The following is a 21,872-nucleotide window of genomic DNA, read 5'->3' as shown; positions in this document are numbered from 1 at the left end:
ATTGCAATTCGGTCTCCAAATGGATCAGTGTCAATTTTTTTCTGAAGCTGCTCATGTGAAGGCCCTTGGGACATTTTACTATATTCAAAGTGCTATACAAATGCAATTTGTTGCTGTTGTTGAACCAGGTGTCCATTTTGTGAAGACCATTTCAGCTGTATGCCTCCATTTTGTTTCCCTATGGCCAGTTGACTCCTTGCCCTAGGCAATGGGGATGATCCTGCTGTTCCTCATTCAGCTAACAAGACTGAACTGGCAGCAGCGCGAGAGTCACACCGTGTCCTTCACACTGCCAGTGTTTAGCTTTTCCTCTCCGAGGACACCAACCACATTCCGCTTGGTAAATCAACCGAGAACCAGCAAACCTATCACAGCTTTGCAGACTGTAAATTCAACCATTGGCTGGTGCTTGAACTTAATACCATTGGACTGAGGTCAAGCAGTCCATTTATCTTTTTTCCTCACACCATGAACTCAACATAATCACAGTCCCTCCTTCAAATTTCCTATCGGACTCTTGATTAAGGTCACGCGACATCAGTTTTCTTTTCATTCTAAACAGATCCATTACCAATGATATTGCAGAGAAAACAATTTGTACTCTTCAATTTATTGGTATAACTTATACATGAATATCACTAACATGTTAAATATCCATTAGCTATATGAGTGGTTAAGAGGAGAGGAAAGACAAGTATATAAACCGTGGCAATAGGGAAAGCTGATTTGGTGCTGTCATATATTAGCCCCCTGTCTTTCATCTCTGAGGCTTGAACTCAAATCCAAAGCAGAATAATGGAATTAAAAGCTTCCCAGAATACCTTAAATCAGGTTTGGTGGTTTTAGAGAACTCAACAAGGGAAATTTTGCACTTGGACTCCAGGGCAGTAACCTTCCAGAGAGAAAGTCTTCCCACCTTTATAAACCCACCCAACTTTGATTCCAATGGAGCAAAAATCAGGTGCATTCAAGGAACTCCACAGCAGAGGAGGCAAGGGTTAGTCCTATTGTAGAAGAAGACTTCCCTCTCTTTGAGACCCACCACATGCAGAAAAGCACTTGCTAGGGGCTCTTTTAAAGTTACAGCTCAACAGCAAAGTGGACAGCGATCCCAACTGCCAATATCGCCAGCCCTGCTAGAATGGCTAGCCCACGGCGAATGATCAGTTGGGTAGGGGACAAGGTACCACCCATTAGGCTGGAGCTGTTGCTCGCTATCAATATGGCGTGTTCCAGCTGATCTGATTCTTCCTGGTTCTGTGATGATATTGCAGTGCCGTCTTCTGTAAGATGTGAAACACAAGAGTTTTACAAGTAACAATTATTTGTAACACTAGGACACTAGGAGCAGAACTTTTAGGTCAGCGGGCGGACGCAATTGGCGGGTTCGGGATCGGACACGGAATGGACCACCGACTGTAATTTCACACTGGCTGGCCAATGAATGGCCAGCGAGCATGAAACACGCGCTGAGAAGCTCAGCGCTACCAGGGTGGGGGCAGGAGGAGGGCGGGCGCTGACAGAAAGCTCCCTGAGGGCAGAGAGCCGAAGACCCGAAAAGCATCAAATAAAGTTTTTAAAATCAGGAAAAAAGTGTGCAAGCGGCACAATCAGTCACCTGAACACATATATGATAAAAATGCTGCCCATAGATTTTTGTTTTTCTTTTATTTAATAACGGAAGCCTCATCCCGGCCCTTGGATGAGGTTTCACGAAAAATACCAAGTCCGCCTGGCCGATTCGTCCGCCCGGCAAGCGTAAGGTTGGACGGCCCACAAGAAAACGGAGACAATTGTAACTTTAATTACATTAATTCGCCCCTTAATTGTCGGTGGGCACACTTCTGACTTCTGCACGCACCTGCCGACCGAAATATTGCGCGTGCGCGGGATGACGTTGGGACACTTGCCCGACATCATCTTGCGCAATTTTGCGTCCATTCGGGTCTGGTGCACAGCCGCCCACCGAGCTAAAAGTTCTGCCCTCAGTCTATTGCTAGCACAGATTTCATCAGACGGACACTGTAGTCCATACTATGGATGAGTTGGGCTGCTATCTGTCCAAATTTGGTTGAGGTGATCTTGTCCCCAATCTTTATCCCTTTCCCAAAAGCAGTAAAAAAAAAATAGATGATTTGGTCATTTATTGCCTTTTGGTCATTTCCTTCTGGGAGGGCCCTGCTAGGTGCAATCTGGCTGCTATGTCTGTCCACACATCATTGACAGCTGTTCAAAACTAATTCAACTTTTAAGAATTTACTCTCAAGGTCTGGGTGTCCCTAGCAAAGCTAGGATTTATTGCTCTTGAGGTGGTGAGCTGCATTCTTGAGCCGATACAGTCTGTGTGGCGTAGGTACACCCACAGTGCTGTTGGGGAGGGAGTTCCAGGATATTGACCCAGCAATAGATGAATGAATGATAATAATGGTTCCCAATCAAGATGCTGTGTACCCTAGAGTTGGTGCTGTTCTCATGTTTCCAGGTGGTGGAGTTCATGGTTTTGGGAGATGCTGATGAAGAAGCCTTGGCGAGTTGCTGCAATGCATCCTATAGAATGGATGGTATACACTGCACCAGAATGTGTCTGTGGTGGAGGCAAATGGATATTTAAGTCAGTTTCAACTACATCTCAAGGCCAAATTTTTATTTCAACAGTCTTGGAACAAGTGCCATCAACAAGGTGCACAGTGGAGAAGCAAGGAGAGATGGATCGCCCACTGAGATCACTGTGGGCATGCATGAGGGTGGATAATGGAAATTATAAACACAAGCTACCACTTTGAACTGTGCGCACCTGAGGTCTGTGGCTAGCTTCACATCTAGTGCTATGCGCCTGTGACATTACCATAGAAAGAGGCATCTGTCTCAGCAACTGTGTTGGGTTCAATTCTCTTCCTCAATCCTGTTCTCTCTTGAGCCTGAAGAAAAATGTAACAGGAGTTAAGAGTTAAATTGTTTCTTTGCACATTCAGCAGTTCAACAATAACAGTCACAATATCCCCACAAGCGTTGCTCATGCTTCATAGATATTTAAGCTTGGGGGTAATTTTAACACACTGCATGGAACACTCAGGGAATGTGGAACACCACTCAATAAAGGTGTCCATTGACTTCAAATGGAGGGCAAAAGCAGGTGGAATATCAAACCAGCGTTATACCTAATCCTATCATTCTCCCTATGGACTGTGTTCTAACTGACCCAACACTGCACAATAGTGACAGAATGCGTCTGACACACAGGCTGAGGGAGAAACACTAAAAACACATTTCCAGCGTCGAACATTACGCAGGACTCAAGTCTGTAAGGGTAGCTCCTATGGTCCTGCTCTCCACGTGTCAGTCTCCATATAACACTGGTCAGACAATTAGAGGCCGCTTTTCCCCTACCTTGAGCAGCCAATGGGATGTCTCAGCACTGTGCATACACCAACAATAATCCTGCACTGAGTCAGTTACAAACATACAGATTAGGACACTCAGCCCCTCGAGCCTCCACCAGGGGTTCATTATATAGAATGTCAAGCACAGAAATAGGCTATTCGGCCCAACTGGTCCATGCTATTTATGCTCTGCACGAGCCTCCTCCAATCCTTCATCTTCCCACCCTATGAGTATAACCTTATATTCCTTTCTTCCTCAAGTTGATCAAGCTTCCCCTTAAAGCTATTGCCTTTATTCACCTCAACCACTCCTGTGGCAGCAAATTCCACATCTCAACCAGCCCCTGGGAAAACTGATCTGTTAGTTGCTGTCAACTGTGGCTCATAGGGTAGCACTCTCACCTCTAAATCACAAAGTTCCAAGTTCAAGTCCCACTCCAAGGAACTTGAGCACAAAAACCAAGGCTGAGACTCTGGTATAATTCCAAGGGAGCCCTGTTGGAGGCGCCATCTCTCAGATGAGATGGTAAATGAGGCCCTGTCTGCCTGCATGGGTGGATGTAAAAGATCCCATGGTGCTACTTTGAAAAAGAGCTGGAGGGTTCCCCCTGATGTTCTGGCCAATACTTATCCCTCAATTAACATCACAAGAAAAAACAGATTTTCTAGTCATTATCTCATTGCTGTTTGTGGGAGCTTGCTGTGTGCAAATTTGCTACCACGTTTCCAATTTTACAACAGTGACCTCACTTCAAAAAGTACTTCATTGGCTGTAAAGCACTTTGAGACAGTCAGTGGTCATGAAAAGTGCTATATAAATGCAAGTCTTTTGGGGCACCAGCGTATTGTTACATTTGGTTTTCCCATCTTGGCTTTGCGAGGAGACAAATATTAGACAGCTTTGCTGCCTCTGAACGCTGCCCAGTGACCACGCCTTGACATGTGTGTGTGTGTGTCGATAATGGGTGAACATAGGATATGTCTCAGAGTCAGTAACCCCTCTCCTCCACACAGCCAAACTGTCCATCAATGTGAAGCCTTAATAGGTGATGTCATGCAGTTGGAGACATGGTCAGGTCCTCAAGCCTGAAGTGTCACCAGAGTGGAGCTCTACAAATTCCTATAACCCTCCGAGATCACTGCACTCCTCCAATTTTGGATTCTTACGTCGCCTCAATTTTCTTCATTCCATCATTAATGCCCGAGTCTTCAAGTGCCTAGGCCTTACGCTCTGGAATTCCCTCTCTCCACCTCATGGTGTCAGCTATCGCTCTGTTGGGCCTGAATTTTCATGCAGCCAGAGAGGCTTTTCATCTGGACAGAAATGCCAGCAGGGGCCCAAATCCGGAAGTCTCACTCCCAAACCCGGCCTCTGCCATTTTCATGGCGGGGGGTGGGAGATGTAATGGGAGCAGGTTGTAAATTTCACATCCATGGTTCCTGGAGGCAACTGACCATATAAATCCACAGCTGCCTCCACTGTGTGATTTTGGTGAGGTAGGTGACTGAAAGCCGAAGTGTGCAGGTTAGACCAAGTGAGAGCAGTCTAAACCTTGTGGATTCATTTGGATAGCCAAATGAAGAGGTAAGGTACTCCTTTGGACACCTTTGGGTCAGGTAAGACACCTTTTGGGAGATGTAATGTGCACCCCTTTGGGATGGATAAGTTACCCCTTTGGGAGAGGTAAGCTACCCTACGGGAGAGGTAAGGTACCCCTTTGGGAGAGGTAATGTGCCCTTTGAGATTGTTAAAAGTAGACATGATTGTGTGTAAAAAGTGCATAAACTCATTGCAACTGTCAAGCTGCTAAAGAACTGTCAAAACTCATTAGAAATATACAATCTCATTGAAAGTGTCAAAGCTTTCAAAAGACTTAACTCTGCATGGAGGGGGTAAGGGCAAAGGGTGGTGGGTGGAGGACATGGGTTGGCATGAGTTGGCACCAAGTTGGCATTGGAGCTATAAGGGCAATGGGGATGAGTGGGAGCAATGGGTTGGAATGGAGGGTATGTGGGGCCATGGGGCAGTGGGTGAGGGCCATGAGGTGGCATAGGTGCGTGGCTGGAACAAGGGGAGTGTGTGGGCAGTGAGCGCACATGAGGTGTGAGGGCTGGAGGGCATTTTTTTGTTTTATTCATGTTTTTAATAACTTCAACAAGGTGCCGGACACCAAGACAGGCTTTCCGCCCGGCCCACCTCTGCACACAGCAGCCTCTGCACTTGCTCCGGGGGTAGTGGGCCCAACTTCTAACCCAGCTCCCCCACCCCTCAGAACAAAAATCTGACCTTCCAGGCCTCTTTTGCCCAGGTTGCCTTCGCAGAGCCGGGAGTGAAAATCCAGGCCTTTCTAGCCCTCTCGCCTCTGAGACAGAGTCCAGCACCAGAGATCAGAACACAAAAATCTAAGCTGACAGTCCTGTGAAGTGCTGTGGGAATGCTGCACTGTCAGAAATGCTGTCTGTCGGATGAGTCATTAAACTAAGGCCCCATACCCTCTCAAGTGGCATAAAAGATCCCCTGACACTATTTCGAAGAAGAGCAGGGGAGTTCTCCTGATGTCCTGGCCAATAGTTATCCCCAGCCAACACCATTAAAACCGACAATTTGCTCATTATCACATTGCTGAGCACAAAATGGCTGCTGCATTTCCTGCTTTACAACATTCATTGGCTGTAAACTGCTCTGGGACATCCTGAGGTTGTGAAAGGCACTATTTAAATGCAAGTTTTTCTCTTGCCTCTTTCCTCCTTTAAGAAGCTTCTTCAGGCCTTATCTCTTTGTCCAAGTTGTCCTGGTCACCTATTCTTAAAAGCTCCCTGCTCAGTGTCAAATTTTGCTTGACGATCACTCCTCTGAAGCACCTTGGGACATTTTGCTATGCTAAATGCGCTACATAAATGCAAGTTGCTGTTGATTATGCATCTGCCCATAGGCCGGGACCATCCCTGTGCGTCTCCTACACTCAGATTTAATGTGGTGTGGGCAAAAGCTTGGGAGCAGGTGGTCTGCCCACCAGCATCACTCCCTGGCAGGACAAAGCGCTCGTGTGTGATTCAAGGTGGGACTTTTTCTTTTTGACTTCCTTCCCACCCCTAAGCTTGATTCAGACGTGTCACATCAAAGCGCCCCAACATGGACACCACCGGATTTAATGAAGGGATAAAACTCTTGCCTCCTCTGCAGCTCTGTTCCAGTTCATCCTAAAGATCAACGTCAAAAGGAGAGATGACAGCAGAAAGGTACCAATTGCTAGTCCCGTCCAAAGACCTGAAAGAAACAGCAAGAACCTTTCTGACATGCTCAGCGGGTACATGCAATACCTGGTAAAGGTGACAAACTACACACAACAGGAAGGTGCCAGGGGAACAGTACCTATGGGGACGGTAGCACAATGGTAACGATACTGGACTGGTAATCCAGAGGCCCAAACACAAGCTCTGGAGGATTTGTACTCAACCCATACCACGGCACCTGGGGGGAATTTAAATTCAGTTAATAAGGCTGGAATAGAATGCTAGTCTCATTAATAATGTTCATAAAACTACTGGATTCTTGTTAACCCATCTGTTTCATTCATGCCCTCCAGGGAAGGAAATCTGCCATTTTTACCTGCTCTTATAAAAGGTGTGGTAACAGAACACTTGGAAAGCATTAACGGGATTAGACAAAGCCAGCATGGGTTTATGAAATGGAAATCATGCTTAACTAATCTACTGGAGTTTTCTGAGGATGTAACTAGTAGAATAGATAAGGGAGAACCAGTGGATGTGGTGTATTTGGATTTCAAGAAGGCTTTTGATAAGGTCCCACATAAGAGGCTAGTGGGCAAAATTAAAGCACATGGGATTGGGGGTAATATACTGGCATGGATTGAGAATTGGCTGACAGACCAGAAACAGAGAGTGGGAATAAATGGATCTTTTTCCGGGAGGCAGGTGGTGACTAGTGGTGTACCTCAGGGATCAGTGCTTGGGCCCCAGCTATTCACGATATATATAAATGACTTAGGTGAGGGAGCCAAATGCAATATTTCCAAGTTTGCTGATGACACAAAACTGGGCGGGATTGTAAGTTGTGAGGAGGATGTAAAGAGGCTTCAGGGTGATTTAGACAAGTTACATGTGTGGGCAAACACATGGCAGATGCAGTATAATGTGGATAAATGTGAAGTTACATGGTTCGGTGTGAAAAACAGAAAGGCAGAGTATTATTTAAATGGTGATATACTGGGAAATATGGATGTACAAAGGGATCTGGGTGTCCTTGTACACCAGCCAATGAAAGTAAACAGGCAGGTGCAGCAAGCAATTCGGAAGGCAAATGGTGTGTTGGCCTTCATTGTAAAGGATTTGAGTTCAGAAGTAGGGATGTCTTACTACAGTTATACAAGGCCTTGATGAGGCCACACCTGGAGTATTGCGTGCAGATTTGGTCTCCCTACCTAAGAAAGGATATACTTGCCATTGAAGGTTCACTGGGCTGATACCAGGGATGGCAGAACTGTCATATGAGGAGAGATTGGTTCAACTGGGCCTGTCTTCACTAGAGTTTAGAAGAATGAGAGGGGATCTGATTGAAACAGATAAAATTCTAACAGGGCTAGACAGACTGGATGCAGGGAGGATGTTTCCCCTGGTTGGAGAGTCTAGAACCAGGGACCACAGTCTCTGGATATGGAGCAGGTCATTTAGGACTGAGATGAGGAAAATTTCTTCACTCAGAGAGTGGTCAACCTGTGGATTTCTCTCCCACAGAAGGCTATGGAGGGCGGGTCACTGAGTAAATTCAAGAAAGAAATTGATAAATTTTTGGATATTAGGGGCATCAAGGGGTATGGGGAGAGCAGGAGTATGACGTTGAGATAGAGCACCAGCCATGTTCATATTGAATGGCGGAGCAGGCTCGAAGGGCCGAATAGCCTACTCCCGCTCCTAGTTTCTATGTTTCTGGCCTACACGTGACTCCAGACCCAGAGCAATGCAGTTGACTTTTAACTGCTGTCTTTGTAAGCCATTCAGTAATACCAAACTGTTATTGCCAAGTCACTGTGGGTGTTCCTACCACATGGACTGCAGCGGTTCAAGAAGGTGGCTCATCACCACCATCTCAAGGGCAATCAGAGATGAGTAATGAATGCTGGCCCAGCCAGCAAAGCCCATCTCCCAAGAATGAGAAAGGAGAAAAGGAGTGGATACCACAACTGGACCGAGTCTGCTATATCACAATTACTAGTGAGATGGGAGTTAATCACTCACGCCCCAACATTGATACCCTATACAAACAGCCTTATGCAAATTATTTGGGTGTGTTTCCACTTGAGTTCCACGCTCATGACTGGTTCCCCATATAAGGCCAATGATGGCATAAGGAGGTGGGGCTATGAAGGGGTCCCTCTGCTGGAATTCCCACCAACTCCACTATGGAAAGCCATGTTTAAAAATTAAAGTGAGTTAAGAAACCTGTGCTTTATTTTTGGTGTGCCAAGAGTGCACCAATGAGAACCGGTTAACCAAACTTATGAGCAAGACAATGAGAGCTCACATTTCAGTCTACTTCTCACTGACTGAGTCTTTCTCACTTTGTGTAATAACCATGGTAATCGTGTGGGCCCTCAAACTTATTGGGGTAACCCTTAAGAAAAAGTTAGCTGTGCTGTCCAAGGGCTCACCGAGAATTCCAAGCTTTGCGGCAAACATCAGCGAAATTCCGATAGGGATCGCGACAATGTAGAATACAACCAGATTAGCAACCGCTCCAATTTTCTGCTTCCCGGTTCCTCTGATGATCCCACTAGCTACTCCCTGTGGAGAAATACCAGATCAGAATAGTTTTAGGGGTGAAGTATTGCAATTATAACGAACAAAGGGAAAGATAGCTCTATTGGTTTAAAGGAATGAAAGTTATTCATAGCAACATAAGAAATAGGAGCAGGAGTTGGCCATTCAGTCCCTCAAGCCTGCTCAACATTCAAAAAGATCACTGCTGATCTTCTACATCAACTTCATAATGAACTTTATATGTTTCAAGGAGATCACCACTCATTATTCCAAACTCCAAAGAGCACAGACCCCCTCTACTCAAAATCGAGTGAGGGAGGGGATACATGGACAATTATCTCACCTCCAGTGGAATCTGTCCCAATGACCAAGGCTGACTATATAGGGAATCGTGTGCCTATAGTTCCTATCGCTCCACAATGCACAAACCTCTGCAGCCTCTGGTCAGAAGTAGACACGTGCAGAAGTCAGGTAAGGGCAGTGTCAGGTTTGCCGATTGGTCTTCACAGTTGAACAGTCTACTGTTACTCATTTGTCAAATTTACAATCAAAACAGCCTAGTGTCAGCCTTCACTGGTTGGCTTCCCAGTCAGAAGGTAATGGATTCAATCCCCACTCCAGAGACGAGCATCTAATCTAGGCTGACACCTCAGCACACTCCTACACTGTCGGAGGGACCATCTTTTGGATGAGATACTCATCATTTGACTGCTATGTCTGCGGTCTCAGGTGGGCACAAGAGATCTCATAGCCCTCACTGAAGAAGTGCAGAGAGTTCTCTAGGACAACATTTATTCCTCAGATGGCAGCTCAGTTATAAAACGTACAGATTAGTCATTTATCGTATTGCTTTTTGTGGAGCCTGGCATGTGCACAAATTGCCTGTCAAATCTACCAACTAAACAATGTATGTAGAAAGTAATTCATTGTCCGGGAAACACTGAGACAGCAGAACACAGGGTCATCCCAAGAGCAGGAAAGTCACAAATTATTTCTTTATCAGATTGACTCATCTACTCTAGGGAGCTGTGGATGTTCAGTCGCTGAGTATATTCAAAACTGAGGTCGCAGGCTTTTTGGATACTAAGGGCAGGATTTTCCAGGTCCCAGTACTAATGGACTGGAAGTGGGATACTGGGGGGTGGTGGTAATGCCAGGAAAATGGGGGGAGTTGCGTTGGGATGACTCCCTGACACCTTCCCACCGCTGGGAAAATTACCCAAGGGCTCATAGAGGGACAGTTTGGCTGCCCACTGAACAAAGGCAGGCAAGCAATTTGCATGTTTAAATTTCCATTTATGGATGATTTTGCAGCCTGCCCATCATTTTGCTAATGGCAGATCACCCTCACTACGTGCTGAGGCGGTCAGCCTCATGGAGATGGCCTCCCTGAGGGAGTCCAAGGGAAGGCAGCCCCTACAAGTCCAAAAAATCCTGAAGTTCCCTCCCCAACAGCACTGTGGGTGTACCAACACCACATGGACCTGCAGCTGGTTCAAGAAGGCAGCTCATCACCGCCTTCTCAAGGGCAACTAGGGATGGGCAATAAATGCTGGCCCAGCCAGTGACACCCACATCCCATGAATGAATTTTTAAAAATGAAGGTGGGGCTTCCCCTCCACTCCAAGGGGCCTGCCTGCTTAGCCCCTCTGAATTTTTATTTCAAGCTTATCTCTCCAGGGGAGCCTCCATGCCGAGTGCCCCCTTGATCGCTCACCTGCCTGTGCAGTGCCTACCTCTCCCGATGGGGCTGCCAAGGCTTCAGAGCTGCCCGTCCTCTGATTGAACTGGTGACATCAGGAGATGGCAAGCTCGGGGGTAGCCAATTACGAAGCCGCCTCCTGGAAAATAGTTACACCAGTCTTGTTGCCATTAAGTGCAGGCTCAGGACCCCCATTTTCTGTTTGTATCAGGCTCCCAAAGCCCACAGTAAAATCCTGCCCTAAGGAAATTAAGAGATATGGGGATGGGAAGGTGGAGTTGAGGTAGAAAATCAGCCATGGTTTTATTAAATGGTGAAGTAGGTTCTAAGGGCTGAATGGCCAACTCCTATTCCTATTACTCTATTGTTTATGTTCTTATGGTCGGAGAGGTGTGCAGCACTCTGTGGATGCAAGGATATCGGAATAATCTTACACTTTATTACTGACAGGAAGTTGCACCAAAATTCATCTATTAGTTTTGTAGTTTAATCATTTCACTGAGACAGAACATATGCTCCAGCAGATATTAACCTGGTTTCTGTAGGCATTTCTTCATTCGAATTGGAGAGAAGATTGCAGAGTGAAACTAGTAAAGGAAAGGAGAGGTTGTTTAAAGATCCTCTCCAAGTTTACTACATTATAATGCTTCAATGCTTGGTTCCGGGATCTCAGCTTGGTTAACACTGCGGTATGATTTGTTTTAGTGCTTAAGGCTTTCTTACATAGTTACATTCTTGACATCACTCTTGAACTGATTTTAAGGTTATTCCCGCCTTCTTCTGGACTCTTCCCCCCCACCCCTCACCACCAGAAGAAATATTTTTCTGTCTATCCTATCAAATGTTTCAATAATCATAAACACCACAGTTAGATCATCTCTTAATCTTCTATACTCAAGAGAATGCAAGCCTGGTCTCTGGAACCTCTCCTCATAATTTAACCCTTTAAGTCTCTTAGCTGCACTCAGATTTTTGGGCAGTGTCTGTTTTGTTATTTGTTTCCCTTTTCCTGTAATCTCACACCTTCCCCAACAACACTTTGGCCCCATCAGTTGTCAGTTTGATTTGCTGGATGGAGTGCTAGAGTGGCTTGCAAGGGATGATCTTCCTTATTTTCCTTTCTCCTATGAGCAGGAAGTATCCAAGGCCACGGAGCTGTGGTCCACATCAACACCTAGGGGGAACTGCGGGGTGAACCCTTGTGACATATCACTCTGCAGAACCCAAACACACTCCCGTGCTTAATTCCCTCCCCCCCACCACCTCCCGCAGCATTTCTGCCTTCATCACTTACCCCTCTGTCTCTCTAAGGAGCCTTCTTTTCAATTTTACTTTCACCCTTCCTCTGCCCCCTCCTAAACCCCTCATTTCCTTTTCCCCATGCTCTGTAAAGCTTTCCGATGCCTTTATGGAACTCTGGACAAGGTGAGTTGTTGTTGCGAATTGCAACCTTCAACATCTTAAATCATGAGACACTGTAGACATATAAACAATGGCTCTACCAACCCCGTACTGGTGTTAATTGTATATTAGTTGTATGCAAATGGTGGATATAAACTTGGGACTCATTTCAGCCCCTATAAATAGAAAGAGACTAAAACTGTGGCTCTTGCGTTAGGAGGTGCATGCTTGTTGTGTGTTTCGCTGTCAATAAATGCTTAGAAAAGTGTGTAATGTATGGCTCCACTTCTATCCTTCACTGCCTGGCTCTCTGCAACATAACACCTGGTACAATCAGAACAGGACTCACACTTCAGAACTTTACTAGGAAAACAGTGACAACTTAATATACTGAGCAATGGCAAGAAAGAGACATGAAAGGTTACTTTGTGAGGTGGGACTCCCAGTATAAAGGCAACCCAGATGTGAGTGCAGATAGGGTGCTATAATCCTGAGTCCAATCCTGTCTGATGATGCACCACGCAAGGCTCTGTAGAAAATTTCACTTCAAAGCAGAGTTCTCCAGTTTATATACATGCTCAAGTCACTCACCGAGCCTATGGCATCACACAGGTGGACAGGAGCCAGGATCGGTATCGTTTTTGAAACCAGTTCAACAATTTGCCTGTTACGAGAGAGAAAAGTTTCTATATCAGGTGTTTAAAATGACTCCCCTGCAACATCAGAAAATCTGTATAGCCTTCAAGGTTCTCATCCCTGGTTCCCGGATGGCTTGTACAGCAGCTGCAATCTTCTCTCAACCACACATTTTCCTCCTTTAGAGAAGGTGGACAAAGAAAAGCTGTTCCCTTTAGCAAATAGGGGCCGCCGTTGTGGTTTTAGGTAAGAGGTACAGGGGAGGTTGTGAAGAACATCTTTGCACTGCGAGAGGTAACGACTGGAACTCGCTGGAAGTTGGAAGTGGAGACGATCAATGATTTCAACAGGTTGCCAGGACCTGCAATATTTTGGCTTTATTTCAAAAGAGATTTAGATGGGCACTTACAGAAAATAAACTTACAGGGTTACAGGGTTACAGGGATAGAGCGGGAGAATGGAACTGGCTGGATTGCTCAATGGAATTGATGGGCCAAATGGCCTCCTTCGGTGCTGTAATGACCCCATAGCTCCTCAACCTTCTCCCCTGGTCCACCATGAGCCCTCTGCTTGAGCATTGGTGGCAAAGGCTTCAACCAGTAACCCACTGTACACCTGAAAACTCTCTCGCTAAATCCCTCTGACTTGTCATCTTTCTCCCCCAACTTCAAAAGACTCTGAAATCTCTACCCTCTTTGGCTGTGCCTTCAGACATCCCCCTATACCTTTTTTCCCTTACTGCTCACACAGTGTCCAACCCCATACGAGCGTACCCTAGCTTGTCTCATCAGCTGAAAGGCCCGTCATGTTTCGGAGCTGCTGGGCTGGTGCTGAGGTTGCAGATGTTGGTTGCAACGAGGCTGTGGAAAGGTTGCTTTTGAAATCAATGCATTGGAGGGGGTTAATAAGGAAATGGGGAAGTAGGATTTGTGATGGGATACGCGCAGTGATGTTCTGTGTAGAACTAGAAAGCTGTTAATTATATTAGAGAAGCGGAGGTTTGAGGCGGGGAAGATAGAGCAGTGATTGGAGATACATGGGAACAGGGTGGGTAAGTGGAACCAGGACTATTGGCTCATGCGGGGCTGAATGGCCTGTTCCATATTGGAACTATTTGTGGTTCATTTTATTTTTGATTCATGGCTGGGGAAGCAGTTATAGGTCGATGTCCAGCTTCAGCTGATGCAGTGCCGAGTGGTTGTGATGCTACCGGGAACGGGTCTCCCAGGGCAGGGGTTTAGAAAGCGGGGTGGGGGGTGGTTTCTGACCTGGGGTTGGCGACTGTCAACAATTTGAGCCATTCCTCACCTTCCACTCGTGGCACATCTTCCCTGGCCTGTCCTCCAGCGACTGAAGGTTGTCCACATTTGCAAATAAAAAAGGCTGTGATTTTGTGGGAGGGGGTGTGGTGGGGTGGGGGGCCATCGCTGGCATATACGCTGAGGAGAGCCAGTGCGAGGACTGATCCCTGTGGGAGCCCACTGTTGGTTATTATGTGGGCAGCTGACCTGATCTCCAAGGTGCACAGGGAACTGTGGGTTGCTGATCGTGGGAGCTGGTTAGTTGTAGGTCTTTTCACGTGGCCAGGTAATGTTGGAGAATTTCAGTAGCATGCCTGTGTGCCACGCTGTGTCAGAGGCACAGAGTAAGCTAACAGTGGCAGTTCTTCTCTTCGGGCCTCTCTGAAAACCAGCCTCAATTCGGTGTCAGGACTTGCTCGGTGCAGTTGCAGTGGGTGCATAAGCCTCCCTGTGGGGGCAGCATTGCTGCATGCAGGGTGGGAGTCAGGAGAAGCGTCCCAGGCTCTTAGGTAATTGAGAGCAGGGCGATGGGGCGGTCACTGCCTGGGTTGTCGAGTGCCTTCCCCTGGCTTGGCGATGACCACTCTCTTGGATTGGTGCCAGATGTCCGGAATGGTGCCTGTGCTGGTGGATGGTGGTAAACAGCTTTGCGAGCCAATTCCTCTCCTGCGATCCAATGTCCTAAAGGAATCCTGGGGAAATTCCGTTGACTCCTGCTGCTTTGCCTGATTCGGGCCGGAGTTTTCCAGCCCCGTTGGTGTCGGGTGTCATAGCCGGGGTGGGGGGGGGGGGCGCAATACGGCAAGGAGGCCAAAAATCGGTTTCTCGCCGGCGCGAAGGCACAGCGGGAGCATCCGATGGTGTCCACCATGGCGGAACGCCTTTCCTGCTGGAGGCCAGCGTGAACCCCACTTTGCGTCCTGCCAATGGTGCGGGAAAACACGCCGGCCCAGGACACATCTGGACAAGTGCAACATGCAGAAGATGGGACTTAAAGTTAGGGGCCTTGCTCAGATCGTGGACATCCGAGGAGGAGAAGATGCTGGAGCCCGACAGCTACCGGGCCCTGGAGGAAGACATGGATCACATGCTGGGTGGATCCTCATGGACAAGGGCTCCGTCACGATGCAGCTCACGGAAGGTGGGAGGTCTCCATTGATGCTTTGGGTCTACTTCGGAACTTCACGGTCTTGGCCATGGGCTACTACAGATGATCGGTGACGGAGAGGGAGAAGAAGGTCCAGCTATGAGCGGGAAAGGAAGATGTACCAATGGGGAGTGGGAGAGGACGGTCTAGGTTTGACTGTGAGGAGAAGGTGTACCCGAGGGTGATGAGGTTGGGAAGGGGAGGAGGGAGTATGGGTGGAGTGGGAGGGATGAGGGTGTCGTGGGGAAGAGTGTGGCAAGTGGGGAGGTAGGTGTAAGAGGGGAGGAAGGTGTAAGGGAAGGAGTTTGGAGGGGGAAGGGTTTGGGAGGGAGGAGTTTGGGGGGTCAAAGGAGTTCGGAGGGGCAAGGAGTAAGCATGGAGGAAGGAGTAAGGGTGGAGGAGGGAGTAAGTGGGAAGGAGTAAGCATGGAGGAGGGAGTAAGTGGGAAGGAGTAAGCATGGAGGAGGGAGTAAGTGGGAGGGATGTCCAAGTGAACATGTAAGGGACAGACCTGTGTAGTCAATGACTGTCTCCTGAACTGGGGGTTGATGTCGTAGCAGGGGTTGGCGTGGTAGGAGGGGTTGGCGTGGTAGGAGGGGTTGGCGTGGTAGGAAGGAATGGTAAGTATAAGACGGGTCAGAGGGAGTTGGAAGGGTGGGAGAGTGAGGGTGCGACAGTTGCTGGAGAAGAGGCAGCGAGGGTGGTTGATGGGGACTCGGAGGCAGACACAGATCCTGGGGATGGGAAGGAGGAGGTTGGGGAGGTCAATGTGGATGGAGGTGGGCAGGAAGGTAGGGAACGTGGACGGTCACCTGGACATCCTGGACGGAAAAGTATTCTGGTTGGTAGGTTACGGTGGGGAGGTAGAAGGTGATGCCAGGGTGGTCAACAGAGATGAGGGAAAGGTCATCGGTGATGGGGGAGGGGAAAGGACGGGGGAGCTGAGCAGAAACGTGACGATGACTATTTTTCTCAAATCGAAAGTGAGCGGAGCCTCGTGTTGGACGGGTACAGGTGCTGCATGGGAGTGCGATCAGTGGGTGGACGGAGATGCAGCTCAGCTCAGATGGACAACTGAAAGAGAAGCCCTGTAGGCAGCATTGAAAATGCTCGGGGCAGTGAGGTGAGTGTGATGGAGGAAGGATCCACATGCGTGGGAGAGTGTTTGCACCAGGCTCTGAAAGGCCCTGCCACACACACTCCTCCCTCGAGAATCACTCATGATCCGGCTGCGTGCAGATGAAGTGCTCATGGGAGGACTCACGAAGCCTGTCAATGAAGCTAAAAGACAACATTACCCTTTATTCAGTGAAAGTGAATATATTTTCAGATTATAAAGTGACAAAATGTGTTCGCCCTGCAATCACTTGTGATCAGAAATTCTTAACATTTCTAGGCCTACCACTTCTAGGTGCTGCCCTGACATCCGCAGCAGGGGTGGAGACAGCCTGTGCAGTGGTTGGCCCCATTGCCTCTGATGACTTCAGTGTGGGTCCTCTGTAGAGCCAAGACCTTGAGGGCCCCGGCTTGCTTTGGCTGTCCCCCTGTGGACCAGCTGTTCCCTCTGCAGTGACAAAGGACAAGGTCAAGGGGGGTCACAGGCAAAGAGGACTCAATGGGGGGGGAGAGGGCAGCCTCTGAAATTCCTGAGTGGATGACGCAGGGGTGTCCAGCTGCCGCTGCTCCTCCCTTCGGGTGCCTGAAGGCCCTGTCCTGACCCCTTGAAGGGAAAGAGCACCGGGAGGGACATCGAGGTGCCCCGTTTCCCTCTTGCATTACCACTGCAGGAAATCACTCATGGCTACCATGATGGAGTGTAGGTCTGCATGCATCTCCTTGATCTGTTGGACCAGGGTCTCCATGGTGTCTGCCATCCTACTCATGGAAAACTCCATGCGCACACATCTGGGCACTGCTTCACCAGAGAACAGGCGGACGCAAACCTAAAACTCACGTGCCACTTTGTTGAGGGCTTCCAACAGCTCTGCATGATAGTCCCCCACCTTCTGCTGACTCTCCATGATGAGTTGGGAAGACCGAATCCAGAGGCTCGTCATCTGACTCGAGCCTCACAGATGCCTCTTCCCCAGCAGTCCTCCGAGTGCCGGGGAACTTGGCTGAACCTGCCTCCTCCTGCTGCGGACAAGTGTCCATGCGGTGACCACCAGATTGTGAACCTGGGCCGGCTCTAGATCTAGGTCCCACTGAGGTGTGTGTCTCTGCGCTGGTGGAGGGTATGGATAAGTGCTGTGACGGGTCTTCTAGGCTGCTTATTTCCAACTCTTCAATGGAGGAGGTGTCCTTTTGGCTGGAGGTGAGGACATGGATGGAGCTGAGGGACTGTCGGTTGCTTGGCAGAGCTTCCTGTGAACCAAAGTAGAGATAATTAGTGCATAGCAGCAGAGTCAAAAACAGGAGAGAGAGCACTCACAGTTGCGTTGATAGAGGGATCGTGAGGTGTAGGATCCTCAAGCGGGTATTCACCACCGACCTCATCATCACCACAGGCACGGTCCACGTCCACACCAGTCAGCACGATGGCACGTTCCTCAAAGTGAGTGAGGGGCCTAATGTGGGCCACTCCACCCTCCGTCTGGGACCTCTCCCTGCTGCTGTGAGCCAGCTTCTCCTGCGTGAAAACAGATGGAGCGAGTGTGAGCAGGACAAGAGGCACTGCGTGGAATGTTTGTGTGGTGAGCGTAGACATGGACAGGATGAGGATGCGAGTTCGAGAGGGTATGAGCCTGATGGAGATGTGAGGGTGTGTGTGAGAGTTAGTGGTGTTGCCCCTTGAGGCGTGAGATCCCTGTGGGTGTGTGATGGGTTTGTGAGTGTGTGAGTTGAGAGGGATGAGGTGGTTGAGTTACCCTGGCGGAACGGATGAAACCATTCATCCTCTTCCTGCACTGGATGGCTGACCTCCTCTGTGCTCTGGTTGGTGCTGACCACCACTGCCACCGCCTCCCAGGCCGGATCAGTGATTCGGGTGGACCTCCTGCAGCCAGAGCGGGGGTAGAGGACATCCCGGCAGCCTTCCCCTGCACCCAGCAGGCGCCCCCCAGAGAAGCGTCACTAAATTTGGGGGCTGCTGTCTGCTTTGCTTTCAGGGCCATCTGTCGCCTGGAGCAGCCCTGGTCTGAGCTCTGGTGCGCTTTAAATATGGCGCCCGGAGCAAGGAGGGGCTGAGGTCACGGCACAGTGGGCAAATCCAAGCCCGCCCGCCCGCCCACAATCTGGCGTGTTCCCCATGAATGCATAATTAATGAGGAGGGGCACGCTGGGAATGGGACAATACGGTGCAAAAGCCGGCCATTACAGCTGGTGGGCACCTCGTCCTTTCTCTCGCCCGCTACCGCACTTTGTGCAAATCTGCGCCGAATGCCCTCGGTTTCCAGCGAGGGGGTGTCCACTTCACTTTACGTGTAAGGGTTTGAGAACTCTGTCTGCTCTGGGGACCGTCTCGAGAGGCTGCCTCAGGGCTGTCTTTACCATCCACTTATCTTCCTTGCTGGCCCGTATCTTTGAGTTTATTAGGAGCTGTGAGGTGGCGGCATCAACGTTGACGGAGGGTTGCTCATGTGATTGTTGCTCGGCTGCTAGCTGGTGACATAGGAGGGCTCCACACCTTTTGGCTTGTAGTCAGTTTTCTCCACTCTTTCTCGCCATCTCATGAGGCATCCTTCATCAAAGACTCATCAGGGCCTTTATTTTTCCCTGTATTCTTCCAGGGGTTGTTCACTTTCAGGAGTCCAGCAGGGGACGAAAATTTTTTTTTTTTTTGAAGCCGTAAGGAACAAATTTGGTGGCTGCCGGTTTGAGAAGTCGAGTGAAGCGGTTGTCGTTTTCAGGGAGGGGTGAGATCCGGTTAACAGTGGTTTTTAAATATCTGCTGCAGGCTTCCCAGCTGCCCCTCCGTAGACTCCGGCGAGGTTTTGGCTTTGAGTCTATGGATGGTAATTCCAGGTCCATACACGTGAGGGTTGGGCCAAGCCAGGAGTGGGGGAAATTGGGCAACTCTTGTCGGGAGCTCATCAGCGGTTGGCTGTTGCTGTCATGGGCCGTGAGCCAAAGGTCAGGTGAGCAGGCTGTCTTCCACCTGGCGGAATGGAATGTTCCTGACTGCTTCGCATCGGACACAAGTTTTAGGTCATGCACGTTGGAATTGGTTGTCGGAGATCTTGGGGACTGACTGGATGTTAAGCAATGGAAGTTTTAGAATATTATAGAATCAGCAGGCCCTCTTATCAGCTTCCTCTTTACACAAGAGGCTGGACAGAGCTAACAAATTGCACCCAGCATGAGGTAAGTGAAAAGATGACCTCGAAGCGAAGTGTTGGACAGGGTGGGGGTTACACCTTGGGTACCTGTCCTTCACTCTTTGATCAGCTGGGAGCAAACATGTGATTGGCATTGCCTAGGCCAGCAGCTCGCAGGAATGAGATATGGAAACAGGAGCTTGGGAGGGGAGTGCCCAGTCTTCTTCAGATGGAGGAAGACAGGGAAACAGCTTCCTAGCACCCTGGTTAGTTCAAGAAAGCAAAGAATAAGAGAGAAGGCGGCTGCAAACAGAAAACAGACAAGCAACTGCTGCCCTCAGTTCCAGAAATTAACTTCATCCATCCATCCACTCTCTGCGACCAGTAAACTGTCCTCACCTATGCTTTTCCTGTCTATTTAGCTTATGCATCACCTTTAAACTGTTGCTTCTTAATTGACCACTTAATAAACTATTTTAAAATCATTATGAGCTCGAGCCCCTTTTTGGGTCATCTGTGACTTCCAAACCTTAAACCTTATAGGTTTGAAGTTCAGTTCAGAGTGAAACAGGACCTCAAAGCTGTTCACACACTTCCCTACGTTACCACAACGACAACACTTCAGCAATATTTCAATGACTATGAAGCTACACAAGTTATTTTTCACAGGACATGAATGTCATTGGCTAGAGCAGCATTTATTGCCCATCCCAAATTGCCCTTGTGAAGGCCACGGTGAGTTGCCTTCTTGGACTATAGCAGTCCATCCAGTTTTGCTCAGGACTGACACTTTGGGTTGGGTTGGGTTGGGTTGGGGGAGGGTTTGAGGGGCGGGGGGGAGGTGGGAGGGGTTGTTGGGGGGCCAGAAGGCTGGCAATATGCTGGGGCAAGGCATCAGGAGGGGAGCTGCTGTCTTCATGCCGCCCTGGCACATTGCCAGTAGCAGCAACCCCAGCAGCGGGCCACCCACTGTGAGCCACTTAAGGGCCCAATTAAGGGCCGCTTCCTGTCCTTGGCAGCATTGTGTCTATGTCGGGGGGTGGGGGGGCACTGCTGCTGCATTGGGAGACTGCCAGGAAAATCCTGCCACCCTCACAGCGGGTTTGTGGGGTGAGCAGGGGTGGGTACGTGGGGAGGTGGGGGAGGGGGTTTGGCCCTCCTTCATAGCCACTCCAGGGCCCCCAGTGGCAAGGGCCGCCCCTGCACCCAAGGCGCCACCGCCGTAACACTCCCCTCCCCCCCCCCCACCATCACCGGGACCTGCCTACCCGCCCTCAGCTTCCCCAAAGAAGCTCCCTGACCTACAAAGGTACGTCGGCATTGAAGCTGCCCCTCCTTCGAGGTCTGTCGCCAGCCATGGAGCTACCGAGGCCCCTGAGCTGCCAGCTCTCTGATTGGGCTAGCAACATTGTGGGGGGGGGGGTGGGGAACGCTGTCCTCAGTCGGACAAGGGTCCCGACGTCAACCTTTGAATTGCTGACAGCCGGCAAAATGCTGGCACAGGGGTCCCGCTGACCTCGGGGATTGGTGGGGGGGTGGCTGCGGAGGGGGGGGTGGTGGGGGAGCGGTGGTGGCTCCCATTCTTTGCCCCGGTGGCAGGACTTTCAAACCCCTTTGAAACTTTCAGCCCTACGTCGTCCCTCCCTTCCTTCATTATTGGAGGTCAGAGCGAGGAAGGCATACTAACCGGTCACTGGTGAAGACTTTTGCTACGACATCCTTAAGCCCCAGAAGTAATGACATGAGGAACAATGCCACACAACCTATTATAAGAAAACAGTTTAAACATGTCGTACGCATCACCACACGCAATACATGGAATTGGTATCAATAGTACTATACGTGTAACAAGACCGATATAAAATAGACTGCCCACTGTTACAGGAGGCATGTACGCTACTTAAATAGCTGCCATGCCAGTACAAAAATGCCCACCAGAGGTAGTTTGAAGAACTGACCGCCCCACTCCAGCTACCAGGGTGCCACTGCCCTTCGGAGCAGAAACAGAGGGAGATGGGAGGCGGTGGCGTAGTGTCACTTGTCTAGTATTCCAGAGACACAGGGCTGATGGTGAAATTTGAATTCAATAAAAATCTGGAGTTGAAAGTCTGGTGATGACCATGAAACCATTGCCGATTGTCGTAAAAACCCATCTGGTTCACTAATGTCCCTTTAGGGAAGGAAATCTGCCATCCTTACCTGGTCTGGCCTACATGTGACTCCAGACCCACCAGCAATGCGGTTGACTCTAAATGCCCTCTGAACAAGGGC

At 49.1% G+C, this 21,872-nt stretch overlaps 1 protein-coding gene across 1 annotated transcript in view; it reads right to left on the bottom strand.

The window, feature by feature from the left end:
- Positions 1–675: 675 nt before the first annotated feature.
- Positions 676–21,872, bottom strand: part of LOC121282896 (multidrug and toxin extrusion protein 1-like) — a 40,694-nt gene continuing 19,497 nt past the window's right edge. The window contains exons 12-17 of the mRNA XM_041196706.1: positions 21,289–21,364; positions 12,849–12,925; positions 9,050–9,175; positions 6,554–6,648; positions 2,846–2,918; positions 676–1,283 (exon numbers count right to left, since the gene is read on the bottom strand). Coding sequence (XP_041052640.1) covers positions 1,081–1,283; positions 2,846–2,918; positions 6,554–6,648; positions 9,050–9,175; positions 12,849–12,925; positions 21,289–21,364 — 650 coding nt within the window. The 3' untranslated portion in view covers positions 676–1,080. The remainder of the gene's footprint in view (positions 1,284–2,845; positions 2,919–6,553; positions 6,649–9,049; positions 9,176–12,848; positions 12,926–21,288; positions 21,365–21,872) is intronic.

The sequence above is a fragment of the Carcharodon carcharias genome, chromosome 10, assembly GCF_017639515.1.
Source record: "Carcharodon carcharias isolate sCarCar2 chromosome 10, sCarCar2.pri, whole genome shotgun sequence".
In the NCBI taxonomy this organism is placed as follows: Eukaryota; Metazoa; Chordata; class Chondrichthyes; order Lamniformes; family Lamnidae; genus Carcharodon; species Carcharodon carcharias.
Note: the sequence above shows the minus strand (reverse complement) of the source record. Positions and strands in the feature narration are given on the sequence as shown.